Source organism: Myotis daubentonii, chromosome 1 (assembly GCF_963259705.1).
Source record: "Myotis daubentonii chromosome 1, mMyoDau2.1, whole genome shotgun sequence".
In the NCBI taxonomy this organism is placed as follows: domain Eukaryota; kingdom Metazoa; phylum Chordata; class Mammalia; order Chiroptera; family Vespertilionidae; genus Myotis; species Myotis daubentonii.
Genome location: NC_081840.1, coordinates 169,105,882 through 169,123,042, shown reverse-complemented (window position 1 = coordinate 169,123,042; position 17,161 = coordinate 169,105,882). Strand labels below are relative to the sequence as shown.

General features: G+C 36.9%; 1 protein-coding gene across 8 annotated transcripts in view; it reads left to right on the top strand.

Annotated features, from left to right (window-relative positions):
• PDLIM5 (PDZ and LIM domain 5) overlaps positions 1-17,161 on the top strand; it is a 225,187-nt gene that overhangs the window by 190,857 nt on the left and 17,169 nt on the right. For all 8 annotated transcript variants that reach the window (XM_059665230.1, XM_059665221.1, XM_059665212.1 and 5 more), the window contains one exon: positions 11,528-11,702. In XM_059665230.1, the coding sequence (XP_059521213.1) occupies positions 11,528-11,702 (175 nt within the window). The remainder of the gene's footprint in view (positions 1-11,527; positions 11,703-17,161) is intronic.

Sequence of the window (17,161 nt, the reverse complement as noted above, 5' to 3'; positions counted from 1 at the left end):
TAGTGAATTACTTTTTTTCTGTATGAAATAGTTTTAATGTAGTAAAGGCAGGAGCTCTTAATTGACAGATTTGTAAAAATCGGTGATTCTTTTGTAAAATATAAATTGTGATTTGAAGAAGCACAGTACAAGTAATTTGTCAACAGAAAAGTTGAGATCATTTGTAGGTATTTTAGGGACACAACTTTTTTGGGGGTGAAATAAAAAATGGCAAAAGACGCAAAATTACTTTTCAAAATGAATAGTTAACTTTACTTACCATCCTTATTTGGGCATTTGGAACTCAGGAGTATAATGGGTAGCCTTGAAGGGGGCAACCAACCTCATTTAACAGTAAAATGGTAGGTAGTAATAATTGGTTTTATAATTCTTTCAATATTTTTTATGTTTTTATTGATTTTTAGAGAGAGAAGGATAGAGAGATAGAAACATTGATGAGAAAGAAACATCATTATTTGGCTGCCTCCTACACACCCCCTACTGGGGATGGAGTCTGCAACTCAGGCATGTGCCCCCTGACCAGGAATCGAATTGGTGACCTCTTGATTCCTGGGTTGACACTCAATCACTGAGCCATACCGGCTGGGCATATAATTCTTTCGCTATTTAAAAGTATCTTTTTTATTTGGAGTGTACAATCAGATAAGACTATGAAAAATTTAAAAGGACATCATTATACCAATGAAGCTAAGAGAGTCTAAGAAAAGTCAAAGAGTTGTCCAGGGTCCTTTAGTGATTTGAACCCAATTATTCTGACTAAGTAGAGCATTCTCCTGTGTCAGAAGATAACATCAATGAATATATTTAAGGGGAACTGAATCTCTTAGTGGTAGTATAGAAAGGATTATTGCCTTACATAGGGAGGATAAACTAGTGACTAACAACTATTAAGATGTTTCAAGTAACATTTTCTTTGCATCTAAAGTCAATTCTTTAAATTTAGCTAAGATTCTTGTTAGCAGGTCCCTTTATTACACTCTGCCTCTGATGTGTGCTACATTTTAGAAATAAAGAAAAGCTTATTTATTTGTTACGGAAAGAGCTTTGGAGAGATCTTATATTCTTTGTAGGGATTTTTTTCAAGGAAGACTCAGATATATTTGTGAGATCTGATTAGATCAAAAACTGAATGATGTGCATCTCAGTTGTAAGTGGATATAAATTCTATCTTTTATTTGAAGTCTAAAGGAGATAGGGGTGAGAAAGGAAATTACTGTTTCTCCAACCATCCCAAATTTCATTGTAGGCTTTACGCTGCAGTAATAAATCGAGATAACTAGATTTGCTTAGCTAAGATGGATAGATTTATTGGTTCCATTTTTAAATTTTTATATGAATAAGTAAACTGCTACCAGTTGCTTATGTTTCATCTCTTCTAATAATGTTTTATTGCCATCTGCTCCCCTGCTTCTTGACATCATTAAACTAAACAGTCCACTGGCCACAAAGGCCTGGCTGGAGCTGTCCATTGCCAAAACCTTGGTGTGAAGCATGTAGATATGCTGTATCTCTTTATATAGCAAGTAGATTTTTGTTTAGAATCACGACTCTCAGGAGAAAAAAGTAACAGCCATGAGCTGCCTCCTTTCTTTTCTTCTAAATGTTGTCTTATTGGAATTTATTTCCATGTTGGAAGCTTTCCAGTGCACATTGTAAAAGCTCATCTTTCTCCCCGTTTTCCTTTCAACCTGAGATTAAAATGTTACATCTTTTGTAAGGAAAGATACCTGGATTTACTCATATATGCTTTGAACAAAGAATTAATACTTTTTATTAATTGATGCATCTGGTTTATACCAGAGGTTAGCAAACTGGCCCTTCGTCACATCTGGGCCACCACCTGGTTTTGTAAATAAAGCTTTATTGAAGCACAGCCATACTCATTTGTTTGCATGTTGTCTAAGGCTCCTTTGTGCTACAATAACAGAGCTGAGTAGTTTCAACATAAATCATATGGCCCACAAAATCTAAAATATTTATTTTCTGGTCATTTACAGAAAAAACATTGCCAACCATAAGTTTAAACTATAGGAATAAGAAAAATTATGCTTGACAATTCTGCACAATAGATGCAAACTGTATTGGGTGTCATGGGCACTCTGGATAATACTAATGAGCAGTAAGGCACTTCATTGTCTCTTTAAACTCTTCTGGGACAGGAATCTTATTCTCTTGGGTGTATCGTTCATACCAGACGGGTTCCTATATCTAAATTACTGTTTGTATCCTCTAAGTAGTTGTTGAATGAGTGCATGGACACTTTATATTTTTTTTTACCCAGGTAAGAGAGTGTAGTAATAATTGACATTGATGCAGCAAATCTTACACATTTAAGGAACTGTAAGTCATCTCTTTACTTATACTACCTCATTTAACTCTCTCACACTTGGAGGGAGTTGTTATGATTGCTGTTTTGCAGTTGAGGAAACTAAGACCCAGAATGATGACATTTCTCAGTTCACACAGCCAGAAATGATTTGAACAAGGTATCTTAACATCAATGTTTCGCTATATATACTGCTTCCTCCAGCAAAAAATAGCTCAGCAATGTTCTCTGCTTTCTTAAAAGATGTGAAATTCAAACATAACTTTGGATAATGATAATAAAATTGTATTTATTTCAGGGATCTAATGACTTTAATTAAGAGAGATAGATATCTTAGAGAATTAGTAGTGGTGATAGAAATGTAAAAAGTAACCCAGGTTTTAAATTTTACAGTTATTGATATTGCTTGACATGAGGAAATCTACTTAAGTATTCTCCCCTTTTCTGCTTTAGTTTTTGTTGTTGCTCAGATTAAAAGAATTTTATGTATGAGCAGTTCAAACCTGAGGGACATTTCTCCTTTATTTATGAGGTTAGGCTACTTTCTCACTTATGTAGATGAACATCAGTAGGACAATGGTAAAAGCCAAGCCCAATTTGGGTTTCATACTATTTTGGAAATAAGATATATCAGAACTCCAAATACGAGCAAAATTCTAGAAATGTTATATCCTATATAATAAAAGCCTAATGTGCAAATTGTCCCTTCGACTGGGAGTTTGACCAGGAGTTCGACCAGGGAGCAGAGCTGGCTGGCCAACCATGGGAAGGGAGGCCCCGGCTGGCAGCCGCTAGGGACCATACCCGTACACGAATTTCATGCACTGGGCCTCTAGTGTTAAATAACTTCTTAGATTACACAGTCTTCATGCAGTCACCAGTGATTCTCTTCAGCATTCCTGAGGTCATGAACCATGCCTCATGTTTGTTTTAGTTTTAAAAATATTTTATCTGAGTTTTTTTTTCTGTTTTATTTTTTTAATTTTTTTTCCTTCTTACCCATTACCTCTCTCCCTGCTCTTTCACAGGAGCATATTGTCTGCTGCTGGTTAGAGCATGGATTTGTCTTTCTATTACAAAAATTGAAGTTGGGACAGTGATATTGACATTATTTAGAAACTACTATAAGTGATAAATAATTTGTTGATTTTTAAATGAACAGTGGTAAACCAGATATTTTATTACCAGTATTTCATCTCTTTACAAGATGCAGACTGGGCTTCATTTAGTTGTAACTAACCACATGAAAGTTTTATTGCTCAGGTCAGTTAGGAAGAGAAAAAGGCAAGTCTGTGTTTCCCAAATGTTGATGATGTGTAATGCAACAAATTAAAAAAGAAGAGAATGGAACCTTATCCAAGTCCCCACACTCACTTTAATTAAGACATTCTAGATCCAATTTAATCTGAGTTCTTAGAGTTGAAAGGCTGGTTGCTAATGGAAGAAACTAACCTCCTGAAGTTGCGGAAATATTTGATACTTAGTCTTGGGCGCACCTGTTCCAATTCTTTATGGCATACATACCAGCATTCTCCACTGCTTAGAGAAATGATAATAGTTTAATCTGTCCAGTTTTGCTTTTAATCATTGAATTAAAAACTCCTTGATTCCATTTAATAAAATTTGCAGAAACCTCTCCAGAATGTACTTCCCTCTGATCCTAGATCTTGGCTTAACTTTAAACCTTTTCTATTTGTACTGGATACAGTTTCATGCCTGGGTTATGGAGAGTAGACTGTTGTTTATACTTTCAACATAAGGAGCTTGACAGAAAAAATGCGCAGATTCTATGCCTCCCTGGCCACCATCTGTTGGAGCTGGCTGGGGATGGGAGGAAGAAGAAAGCACTGGCTGAGCACGGTGGTGTGCAAGTGTGTTGCCATCGCTGCTACCCAATTTAGTATGTGTAAAATTTCTACCATGCCTTTGTGCACATACTCTCTGAGATGCTGATTTACAGCACTTTATCTCCCCAAGAGTGCAAGAATGTCACTTTGATGTAGCCCAGTTATTGCTCTGAGGACAGCATTAGCTTCCGTTTATAACAGGAGCGCCCCTTGCAGTTGAACAGTTGTTTTTCACACCATAAAACTTCACAGGTGACCTCTGTCTTGTCAGGGCTGTCAGTATTTGTCTCTCTTCTTTTGGGGGGTGGGGGACATTAGTATTCTTGATAGCCTCATTTCAGACTTAATAAGAATGAAATATAGGATTTTTAAAAGTATATAGTATGGTTATCCCTAAATTTACATTTTCTGCTGCTGAATCTTAATTCAAACGTAGTAGTTGAAATATTTAGACCAATATAGAGTGTGCAACAAAATGGATACAGAATTCTAATGTTTCAAGACTGTTTGTCCTCAGTAAAAGTAGTATTAGATCTATAATTATATTATCATTTCTGAAGCAGTTTATATAAAGCCTCTTAAATGTTCTCAAAATGTGAAATATCTAGCTTTATATTTTTTATGTTTTAGTTCAAGAATTTTGCAGCCATTGATTATAATGGCTGAAAAATATCAGCAGCCAGGTTTAAGGAAAGAAAGAAACATCTCTGTAGGAAATTAATATCTTACAAAATACAGGAAAGTTTTAAAAGTGATAATCTAAGCATGTTAGGCATCAGGGCAAATGAAAAACAATTTTCTCATCTATTATTCCTTAATCTATCCTACCAAGTTCATTAAAGAAATTCAAATAGGAGAAATTAATCATCTCAATTACCATTATCCCCTCCTTCTAAACTGGTCCAGAAGTTAGTACTTCCTGGGTTAGATCACATTTATGGAGATCTGCCTTCATATTTCGATTGACTCACAATAGGCACATGATAAGTATTTGATGGATGATTGCATAGGGACATAGGCTTAGGAGTCAGGCAGATGTGGTCCTGGATCCCAAACTGTCCAATTGTCCACTCTCCTCCTTTGCCTTCCATGATGCTCTCTGCTGGTTTTTCTCAAACTGCCTCTCTCTTTGTATTTGTTACTTGCCTTATGCCTTGGAAGCTCTTCTATTTTCATGTTACTCTTTCCTAGAGCAATCTCATTAATTCCCACAGCCTCAAATGTCAGCAATATGCTGACGACTATGGAATCAGTTCTTTTAGCTCAATCCAGTAGAAAACTAATACAGAGGGCAATCTGAAAAAAGTTGAAAATTGATTGGTTATTTGAGGTTGTTATTTTAGGTGCAATAATGGTATTATGGTTGGGTTTTTTAAAAAGAGTTCTCATAGAGATCATACAGAAATAGTCTGTATTAAATGATAAATCTTGAATTTGATTCAAAATAGTTCAGAGATGCAAGGGATTGTGAGGGATATAGATGACACATGATCAATGATGAGGCAATACTTTGTTAAAGCTTGGTTCTTTCCCTGTATTACATTTTGCTGTTTTTTAAAATTAAGAATTGTTTTCTTCGCATCCTCTAAAGCTGACCAGTGCAATTTAAAGAAAATCCAGAATTGTGAGCTCCTGGGTTTGAACATATTGGAAGCATTTAGATCTTTTGGAGTGTTATTCTTATTAATGCAGAAACTGTCTTATCTGCTTTGCCAAGTCTATTTGATGCAACTGTAGTACTCCCTGATAGCTTTCTAATTTGACAAGATATTCTAGACATTCCTTGTTCATTTTTTGTCCCAGTCCTCAAGTCAACAATTTCTCTAAAAAGTCTAGTTTCTTTTAGTGGGAAGACAATTATTTTGGGCTAGAGTCATTCATTCTCTAAACAAAGATTTATTAAGCAATATGCCAAAGACTGCTATGCAACAAATAAAATACAGTGTCGTTGGCCTCAAAGTGTGAAGAGATAGATAGTAAAAAGCCTGTAAAATAGGTTAGATAAAGGCTAAGGAGGAAGGTAATCCAGTTAAGGAGTATAGGGAATGTGGTTTGTGGGGAGGGGATGCTGTTTATATAGGATGGTCAGAGAAAGCCATATTGATAAAATGGCCTTTGAGCAGAGACCTGAAGGTAGTGCGGGAACAAGCCTTGCAAAAGTTTGGGAAATATTTCCAGAGAAATGGAAAGGACAAAAGCCCTGAACTAGGAGTATGCTGACCATTGAGAGGAATAGTAGGGAAGCCAGTGTGGATCATATGTAGTGGGCAGAGAGGAGAGGGGCAGATCAGGGCAGGGAGATAGCAGGAGTCAGATTCTATAGGAGCTTTGGTTTTAGTTCTAACTTGGGAGGGAAAAATTGGAGGGTTTTGAGCAGAGTAGCAGCGTAATCTGACTTAGTTTTTACTGGCCTCTGTGTTGTTGGCAAGTGTGGAAGTAAAAATCTAGAGGCAGTAACTGTAATAAGCCAAACAAGAGATGATAATGTCTTGGACCAGGATGTACTGTGGAGCTGGTAAGAAGTCATCAAGTTATGCATTTTTTGCATTGTGAACAGTTCACGTTCCAGCACCAAACTTGTTTTACTGAATGATATGTTAAGCAATTAAAAAGCACTGCATCTAGTAAGAGCAATATCTGTTGTTGCTTAAGTTTGTGGGTTTTTTTTTAGGGGTATATTTTACCGATTAATTTGACAACTTTACATCTTACTGTATACACTAAGAAAGTAGTCTATTATGCTTCTGGGTGTTTCCACTAATTTATGTTTACTTATTTAATGATAATCTTTGTAATTTTAGGTTTGACTATCAGTGCTAAAAAACAAAAGCATAGAATAATTAGGAATGCATGTCATTGAAAACTTTAGACTCACATACCATTCTAAAATGAATAGAAGGTGTTCTCACCAGTACTGGGTTTGGAAAGTAGTTAGTGACTCTCAATTTCTAGATGAGCTTTGTGGTGCTGAAATGTATCTGGTACAAGAGGAAAAAATTATTTTTAAAACAAGAACCTAATGGGGTAGAGATTAGCCATAAAAGAAGCCAAGTTTAATAAAAGTATCTCAAGAGGAAGGTTACAAAGGAAAACGTGAGTCAAGAACTTCCCAGGGTTCCCATTGTGACCCTTTCTGGACTCATTCATTATTCAGTTAGCATAAGTCACTTAAATTTTTTGTGACTAAGAACCTTAGCTTATGAAATGGGCTAATTCCATGTTCTTATTTAATAGTTCTACTAGTATTTAAGAGAAAAAAAAACTCTTTTATTACAAATACGTAGATTGTCATCTTTAAGTTGCTATCTCTAAAGAAATGTATTTTTTTTTCTACCTTAAAGTGGTTGATTTTTAGAACAGGTTCAATAAATTTGAAGTAGTTTTATCGCTGTTACCCATGGAAGACTGTTTGCTCTCTATGGTAGCTCAGTGCTCTACAGATTCTATAGGAAGCAGGGCTCCTTTTGTGCTGTTTGCCCACGCCCTAGACCTCACCTTTTTACACCTCCCTGTCCCCAGGAAGCCAGGCGAGCAGAGGCCGGGCTGGCACCGGATGGCTCAAAAGTTGCCCATTCCTGTGCGAGGGTAGTGAGAAATTCAATCTGAAGAAATGAAACATCATCACTTTATTCATATGGGAAATAACTGGGGCTTGGACGTGTTCAGGGCCTGGCAATTAACAGGTTTGGGTAGCTTTGTGTGCGGGCCAGTGTGCTAGCAACACGGCAACAAAACGGAGGTGTGAGAACTTCAGCCTTATCCAATGTGGCGAAAATGGGGCAGTCACAGAAAGCAAAGCTTTCTTCACAAGCAGGGAACAGCAGTGAGCTTAGAGCCTCTTTATATGTGTTTAAGATGGTCAGATGTTTCAAGTTTAAGAACGGCTTCTCATGTTAAATTTAAGTTTGTTCCCCATGTACCTTCTCCTTGAGGCATGGGCCAGATGGGTTATGTCCCATTTTACAATGACTGATGCAGAATTACTCACGCTTTCATTGCTAAAACTGTCTCCGTGACTCGGGACGTTAGGGCTTATGCATAGATAATGTGATAAAATAAAGGCATATGGTAGATGAAAGGGTTGGACTCTCTTTGAGGTCTCATTTTCAGATTTTTCAATTGGTAGCTTTCCCACTGTTTGAAATCCTGAACCCAATACACATTTTAAAAGCCTCTATCTTTATAGTTTCCTTTTAAAAAGGCAAAATGAAAGTGATTCAGAACCTTCCCTTTTTCATTTACTTGATTAAGTAGTAATTTTTTGACTTCAGTTTTTAAGGCAGTTTTCTGGTAGTGGCTAGAAAGGAATATATAGTTTGTCCTCATAATTTTAAGAGTTTGTAATTGACTTAATAAGGAAAAGGCATTATAGGACCTACTGATTAATAACAAGTAAATTATACAGGCGGAGGTGTTAATAGATATTAAGAGGAGCAAGAGAGCACTTCTAGCTGGAGTGTTCAGGGAATACTGGGGACAAAAATGGAACATCCGTGGCCTCACAGAATGGAAAAACTGAGTATCAGAGGAGAAAGGGCCCTTTCATTGGCTGAGGATCATAGAGGCAGGGGATGACATGGCAAGTTCAAGGGACAGTGTCTAGACTACAGCACAGTAGTTAAGAGCACAAACCGCCTGGATTCAGGACTGCCTTTTATTCTGTGTTTGAACTCGGAGTAAAAGAGTGGTGCTGATCGTGCCCAAATCATAGGGCTGTTGTAAGGATTTGAGAATAGTGCCTGCACAAGTTAAATATTAAATAAATAAAATCAAGTATGATGATGATGGCAAGGATGCAGGTGATCATAAAAGACCAGGTTGTTAGAAAGATTGGAGCTCGCTCACTAAGGGGCTGGACTGTTAGGACAACAAATAGTTCATAGCAGGGAATTACCAAAAACTTTCTAAAAAAGAATATATGGCCAGACTAGTGTATTTGGGAGAAGAACTTAGCAGAAGAGGTTGAAGAAGGGAGTGTAGCAGAGAGACTGCTTAGGAGACTTGTAATGGTCCAGGCTGCCAGGATTCAAACCAGGACTCAAGTGATAGAGGATGGGTTCAGATTAGCAAGAAGGGACAGACCTTGCAGACTGTTATAATGAAACCCATGTTAGCATGTGGGGACCGTGTCAGGGAGGCAGAGGGCCATGTCTGAGTAAGTGGGAAAATTCAACCATGGGAGTTCTTAGGGAAGAGCTGGCAATGTGTGCAAGAAGGTGAAATACACTGTATATCCTGAACGTACAGGCAAGATCAGGCATTGAAGTGCTTATCTGGTGCTCCAAGAGAAATCAGACCTGATACAGAAATGGAGGACCCCCAGTTGCACTGTGTGAGTAAATGAGGTGACAAGGAAGAGAGTGTTCACAGTGAATGTTATAGTAATTTTCTTTCCCATTTCTAGAAGAGAAAGTGTGAGTTTAAGAGAATGAACACATATTCCTAGTCCAGTGGACTCATTTAAAACATGGGCAAGAGTCGAGTTCCCTGGCCTGTAAAGTGCCATTTCACAGCTCGAGTGCCAGGCGGAGTTCCACAGGAGACGTGCGAAGTGTTTATAAATGCATGGTTTCCGGCTCTGTACTTGCATGTCATTTCTGACAGGCTCTATTCTAGGAGGGAGAATTGTCCTTTCCATTATCCTAATTAGTCTCATCCAGTTTTGACCATACCTTTAATATAGATCCTGTCAATAGACACACTTGTATATATACATACACTACTTCGTTAATTTGTATTGTACGTGCTTCTTTTTTTTCTTATTTTTTGTTAATCCTCACCTGAGGATATTTTTCCATTGATTTTTAGAGAGAGTGGAAGGGAGGGGGAGAGACAAAGAGAGAAACATCGATGTGAGAAAGACACATAGATTGGTTGACTTCTGTACATGCCCTGACTGGGGCCGGGATTGAGCCTGCAGCTGAAGTACGTGCCCTTGACCAGAATTGAATCCCGGACCCTTCAGTCTCGGCTGACACTCTAACCACTGAGGCAAACCAGCTAGGGCTCTGCATGCTTTTCTTAAAAGTTGTTCCTTTTAAACCTTTTTAATATATGTTTTTTTTCTCTTCCATTACATTTTAATTGCCTGTGGGTAAGGAGCTATAGCCTTCTGTTGGTTTCAGTCTTTACAGTTTTGCATTCATTCACTTATGTATTGGTTCCAGTTTATTCGTTCATTCATTCATTTGTTTATTTATTCCAGGCACTGTATTAGATGTGAGGGTAATGAATAAGACAGTCACTGCCCTCAGGGAGCTTATTAGCTGGTTGGAGAACAAAAGACACAGATATGTGTAGTAGAAGCAATAATAAAATCATTCACAGAAAACTATGTGAACATGGAAGAGAAACATGGAAGAGGCAGCAGGGAGAGGTAATTCAAGGAGAATTTTTGGAGCAATTGGCTTTTGGGCTGAATCTTAATAAGTAGTTGTTACTAGGTAAAGAGAAAGAAGCATAGAGAAATGACAGTGAAGACCTGTTCACAAGAAAAAGTGAGGCAGTTAGGTGTTGCTATAGCACAAAGTGAAAGGCAGTAGTGAAAGATGACGTGGCGGACCCGGCGCAGACCGCTGGTGAACTTGCATGCGGTGATTAGAAGTTTATACTACATTCAGTGCTCAAAGAGCAGGGAAATCCTACAAGTGGGTCTGTGATCAGGCCAGACTGCAGTCTTCTGTGGCAGTTGGGAGGATGCATTTGTGGAGGACGACAGTTTGGTATAGTTATTCCTGGTGGCAGACATTAAGGATCTAAACCAGGACAGTGTTGTAGGAATGGAGATGAGAGGGCAAAACTAAGAATTATTGTGAAATAAAATTAACAGAACCCATTACAACCACAGATGGGGGAGAAGAAGGTCCTAGGATGATTTTTTCATAGCTACCTTATATGACTGGGTGACTGACTGCACAGTCTCCTTAGAGAATATCGGAGGAGAATATAGATAACAATATAAAATTGTTATTTTCAACCCACTGAGAGTTTTAATGTACCTGTGATATAGTTCAAGTGAAATCTAATTAACACTTAGCAGAGATGTCTGTATGACTAGAAATACCTCGTTGTCAATACCTTAACTATCTCCCCCTGGATGCAGAAGTATTTATGTTTCCTGCAACATGCCATGCATGCATCTGTCATAACTCTTTGTGTTGGAACCCTTAATTTTCATTTCTATTAATCTCTGTAATCACAGTCCAGTGTTTGGTACATAACCTCTCCTTAAATGTGAGGAGTGTGTGAGTGAATAAGACAGTGAGTAGATTATTTTTTAAAGTACTATTATTTATTAGAGAAAGTTTATATTTGGCTTATTCTTATTCTGATTTTTCTGTGTTTTAATCCCTAGCACCTTCCACTGGAAGAATCTCAAATAGTTCCACTTCCTCAGGAGCAGTGGCCTCAGCCAACTCCGTTGGGGGGCAGCCCCAGCCAAGCGACCAGGACTCCTTCGTGCAAAGAGCAGAGCACATCCCAGCAGGGAAACGGACTCCCATGTGCGCTCACTGCAACCAGGTCATCAGGTTGGTGGTTTTTGGAATTTCTCGGGAGTACTTAATAAGAATGTTGATTTTTATTTATATTTTATTTTCTGAAAGATTCACAATATTATTCTTGCCACATTTCTATGTAAATGTTATTATTGAAGTAGATAAATATGAATATATTTGTTAGAATTTATTATAGTGAAAAGTAATTCTGGACCCTTGAAATTAAAACTAAAAATACCTTTTTTTTTCAGTTATTTATTCCTAAGGAAAAATAATGACTAATGTGGCCTTTCAAAGAATAATAAAATGTTAAGACTCAAAGGGACCCTGAAGATCATTTAGCTGAACTTCATTACTTTGCAAATTACAAAAGTGAGGACTTCCATTTAGATGAAAAATAACTGGTGACATAAAATAAAGAACTTTGAGTCCTATAGGAAAAAAGATTGGGTTTTTGAAGACCTAAGCACTGAAAGATATAATTACCTCCAGGTCTATATATGCATATAAATGCTTTAAATTTTAGATTACATCACAACTTGCTTCTTTATAATATTTTTATCCAAATCTTACTTTATTGTCTTTTAAATTCCACATAGGAAAAGGCCCAGAGATCTTAAGTGAGTGCACTGCACTGGCACTTATTAACCCTCAGGGCATTTCTTAATAAGTGGCTTTTAAAATGTGCTGAGGTTTAGGTGTGAGTGTTGACTGCAGGGATCCCACCAGCAGGACCTGTTTGTTGCCTTCGTGAATTGCCTTGTTGGCAGTAGCAAATGATCAGTTGAAATGACTGCTCATGCTCTCCCCTTGTTTTTAATTTATCCTGTTTTGACATAGTGCAAACAATGGTTTCTCTAAGGTTGAGACTTAACTTGTATTTTCCCTTCTTCTATTACATAATTATTGCTTAGGATAATGTGTCTAGTTACAGTGGAGCCCAAGAAGCATCAATACTTTATTTAAGAATCAAATATAAATACGCTTCTCCTGAACCCACTATTAAATAATAAGTGATTAGAAATAAAATAGCTTTTATATTTTAAAGGTAGGCCATGTTCATTGTGACATATCAAAAATATAGAAAAACTGAAAGCAAAAATTCACCCATAATTCCACTTCCTAAGCTAGCCACTGTTAGTATTTAATTCACACTTTTAAAACAAACACAGGACCGATGTTGTTTACAGAAATGGAATCATAATACGATATTTTGTAAGCAGTTTGTATTTTCCATGGAGAGTAGTGCCTGCTACTAGGAATTAGCCAGGAGCAGTGGTAGCAGTGGCAGTGGTTATGGGAAGAGGAGAAATCAGAGGTTCCCACAGTCCTGCGCAGTATCAGGCACTCGGTGAATGTTTGACTGGAATAGGGCACGCAGGACTCCAGACCCACTCATTGCTCAGGCTGCAGTATTAATATGGATAGAGTCATTTTTCTGAAAGTACTACTTATAGGGTTATTGCCTTGCAGAAATATTTAAACTATTACAAAATCTAGTTTGGTACTGCTTTACTCCAGTAAATGAAACACTGTTTTTAGTTATATTAGGTTTAATATGAATGAAATGAAAATTCCAACTTGGCACATTGCTTTGTTAAGTATGGTGCTTTGGTTAGGGAGACTGGTATTTAGGGATACTACATGGTGGGCAGACACACCCTCTGTGGAGACAGGAGTTGGTGCTATTTGTGTGTTGCTGTAAGCATGTCATTGGATGGGTTAACGAAAAGTCAAACTAGATCAGTTGCTGATTCATGCTGTCTGATTATCAGATTCTGTGACAGCCTGTAATCACCACCATCAGCACATCTGAAAAACTTAGTTCAGAGAGAAATTACATTCCCCACTCCTACCTTGGTTTCAGTTTTAATGCTCGATCAGGATGTGATTTTAATGCACAATCTTATTGTCATGTGAAATAAATATATATTATGTTAATAACATGAATAGCCATTGCTTATTGCTCCCCCATCTGTTAAATTTTATATGGCTCTGAATTATCCCAGCACTTGTTATTAGTTCAACTTTAAAGCTTCATTTATAGGGAAGTTAATAGGACCCGGGATTAGTTCATGTCAAGATCTTCTAACAGTAATTAACATAGCACATTTGCTTGGTGCTCAAATGCTGAAGCAGCTTGAATGGACTGTGTCAGTTCATAGGCCCAGTCAAAGCATAATTCTAGTTCTTGGCCTCAATGCCAGTATCACTTACCAAAGCAAGGAGGCATTGGATCAAGTGACATTCTCTTGTACACCTGTTGTAAAAATAAGCTGCAGTTACAGGCCTGATACTTTCAATACAGGATATTGCAACCTGGCAAACTCTAAGAAGTTTAAAATTTCAGAATTTATATTGTTTGTTTACAATATGTAATTTTGTTCACCACAGTGTAATTTATTTTGTTTTAAATTTATATTGTTTATTTTATATTTCTTTTCTAAATATTTGACATTTTGAAAAACTTTTTTTAATGAAGCCAGATTGAGGCAAATTTTGTGTTCTATTTTTTTTATTTATATATTGATTTCAGAGAGGAAGGGAGAAAGAGAGAGAGGTAGAAACATCAATGATGAGAGAGAATCTTTGATTGGCTGCCTCCTGCATGCCCCCTACTGGGGATCGAGCCCGCAACCTGGGCATGTGCCCCTGACTGGAATCAAACCCAGGACCCTTCAGTCTGCAGGCTGGTGCTCTATCCACTGACCCAAACCAGCTAGGGCTGTTTTGTTTTATTTTTAACAAAGTTAATTGTTTTTAAAACCTCAGAAACCTGAATCACTAAATGTTAGTGCTGAATTGGTTATCTTTTTGTTAATCTTTTTCCATTGAGTTTTAGATAGAGGGGAATGGGGGGGGGGGGAGAGAGAGAGAGAGAGAGAGAGAGAGAGAGAAACACTTTGATGTGAGAGAGGCACATTGATTGATTGCCTTTCACACTTGCCCTGACCAGGCCAAGATTGAACCTGCAGTATATTCTAACCACTGAGAACACTGGCCAGGGCTGAACTGTTATCTCGTATAGTCCATATTTAGCTTAAAATTCCATAAATAATTTATTTGTATCTAATATTTAAAATTTTGTTTTATTTGAATCTTGAAAAGATTATGAAACTTTTGCCTAAATTGTATTATTTCAGCATTACTTTAATTAGTTAGTTGCTTTTTACAGATGAATAGGGTGTTACATTTTAGGAAATTCTATTGAAACTTTGAGTTTGCTATGGAACAGTTCTAATCCATTTGTGATAGGAGTACCATTTCTTCCACTCTTACCTCATGAATAGATTGACTGTTGGAGTGCTGGTATAATAGGGAAACAGAAAAGTAGACTAATGTAGCCAAAACCGCAGTTTAGTTTCCCTGGTCGAAAGGGCTTATGAAAACTCTAGCTTATTCCTTGCCTGTCACATCTGGTGGCATTAAAATCTGTTGACCACTTTCATGCATTACATAGAGTTAAATGGGCCGTTCATATTTAGCCTCTTAGCATCTTTCTGAAAGAAGTAAGGGATTTATGGTGCTTGAATTTTTTCTTACATATGGAATGCTTAAAAAAAATTGCCCCAATATTATCGTTCTGTGTTTACCTGCACCAGAACAATCACATTCAGTCAACCCATTGTTGGTTGCAGTGAGAAAGAGAATTTTAAATTACTGAATTGTTTCTCGCTCAGTAATTTTCATAAGGAGAGCCATTCCAGTTATCCAAGGAGAGGCCACCAGAGTGTTTTGGCTGCCTCACCATCCATTCCAATATCTGGGCACTCCTTTATTAGTAGGCTTTGTTTATTTTCTCTTCCGGTTAAGATTTTACTTGAAGATAAAAGGTTTTTGGCCTAATGTGTTCGTCCCTGAATTTAAGGAAACAGCCAAAGATACAGACCAAGATTTATGAGCAAAACATAGATCAAAATTTCAGAGTTACTATAGTGAAAAATTGCTGTTTCCTCTGCCTAAATTCTCATCCCGGAGATATTTGCATAGCTCACTTTCTCCTTCAGGTCTTTACTCAATTATCAGGCTATTCCTGGCCTACCCCTCCCCTCACACACACATACACAGTCTCCCTATTTTCCCTCCCTCTTCATTTGTATCTTGAGCATTTAAAATCTAGCATACCATATATTTTATTTATCCTTTTTGTTGTCTCTCTCCCTCATACTAGAATGTAAGTCCATGCAAGTAGGGCTTTTTCTGGCTTTGTTTCTTGAAATGCTCTCTGCTCCCAGAACAGGGCCTGGCACATATCACTGCATTTAGTAAATACTTGTTCAGTTGATGAGTGAACTTTTTAAAAATATTTGGAGGGATGAATGATATTAGTGTTGCCAAATTGAAATTATATTCCACTTGTCTTATAAAGAATCACGCATTTCTCCTGCTTTTCTGATTTTATAATAACCTCAATATAAAGAATTGACTATAATTGCCTCCAGTAAACTTGTTTTTAACTTATTAATTAATATTACCATTTTTTAGAAATTATTCTTTTTATTCATTATTATATTTGGGCTCATTTTACCTATGCATTTATTCTCAACAAGCATGTCTTTCAAAATAAAAAGGCCTTACAACCTTTTAAATGCATATTTTAAAGGACTATTAAGTTAAAGATGGTACTCGATGAAAGAAGAACTATATATTTTTTGTGTTCCAAATTGGAAAGTTTGGGCATACCCCACTGAGAATGAAGAATTAAGGGTGTAAAATACAATGTTTCTAAATTTTTGGAAGGATTGTTAGACTTTCTACTTTGAAGTATTATAAATCTTGAAAGATAATCTCTGTGTTTCATTTTCTTTTACTCTTTTCTCTTCCTGCATGTGCGTGTGTGTGTATTTATGACTTTGTATGTGTGTGCTATGCATTTTCTCCCAATAGTCTTTTTTATTTCATTCTGTTTTTCTAGATTTGTTTTTTCTTAGATTGTTTGCTCATGGTAGGCCCTCCCTAAAAGTTGAACATAATAAATACTGGCTTACACATTTTTATTATTTATTGTATCTAGTTAAGTAGAACATCAGATTCCATATTTAGTGTGGAGCATGTGAGTTCTTTTTTATGTGCTTTGTTTTAAACTTTTGTTGATTAACTTTTCATTTTTTTAAAACTTTTTTTGTTTTTAACATTTATTAATGCAGAAAGTTTTAGTCAAATAAAATGTTTAATCTATTGTGGCTGGGCTTTGGAGGGTCCAGCTTTACAGTATCGTCCACCGGGATCTTAGGAAAGTTAGCTAACTTCTAAGATGTTAGCTTCATCTCTTCACAGAGTTAAATCTATCACTGGGAGTTATTGTGAATGTTAAATAACACAGGGAAGCATGAAGTAAGCATTTGATTTCACAGTTAAATCCCTGTTAGATTGTGCCTATTTTGTGTGTCACAGTTGGTTAGGTGTCATCCTGTGCAATGAAAGGTTGCTGGTTTGATTCCTAGTCAAGGTGGCTGATCTATGTTTGTCTCTCTCTCTAAAAATTAATTTTA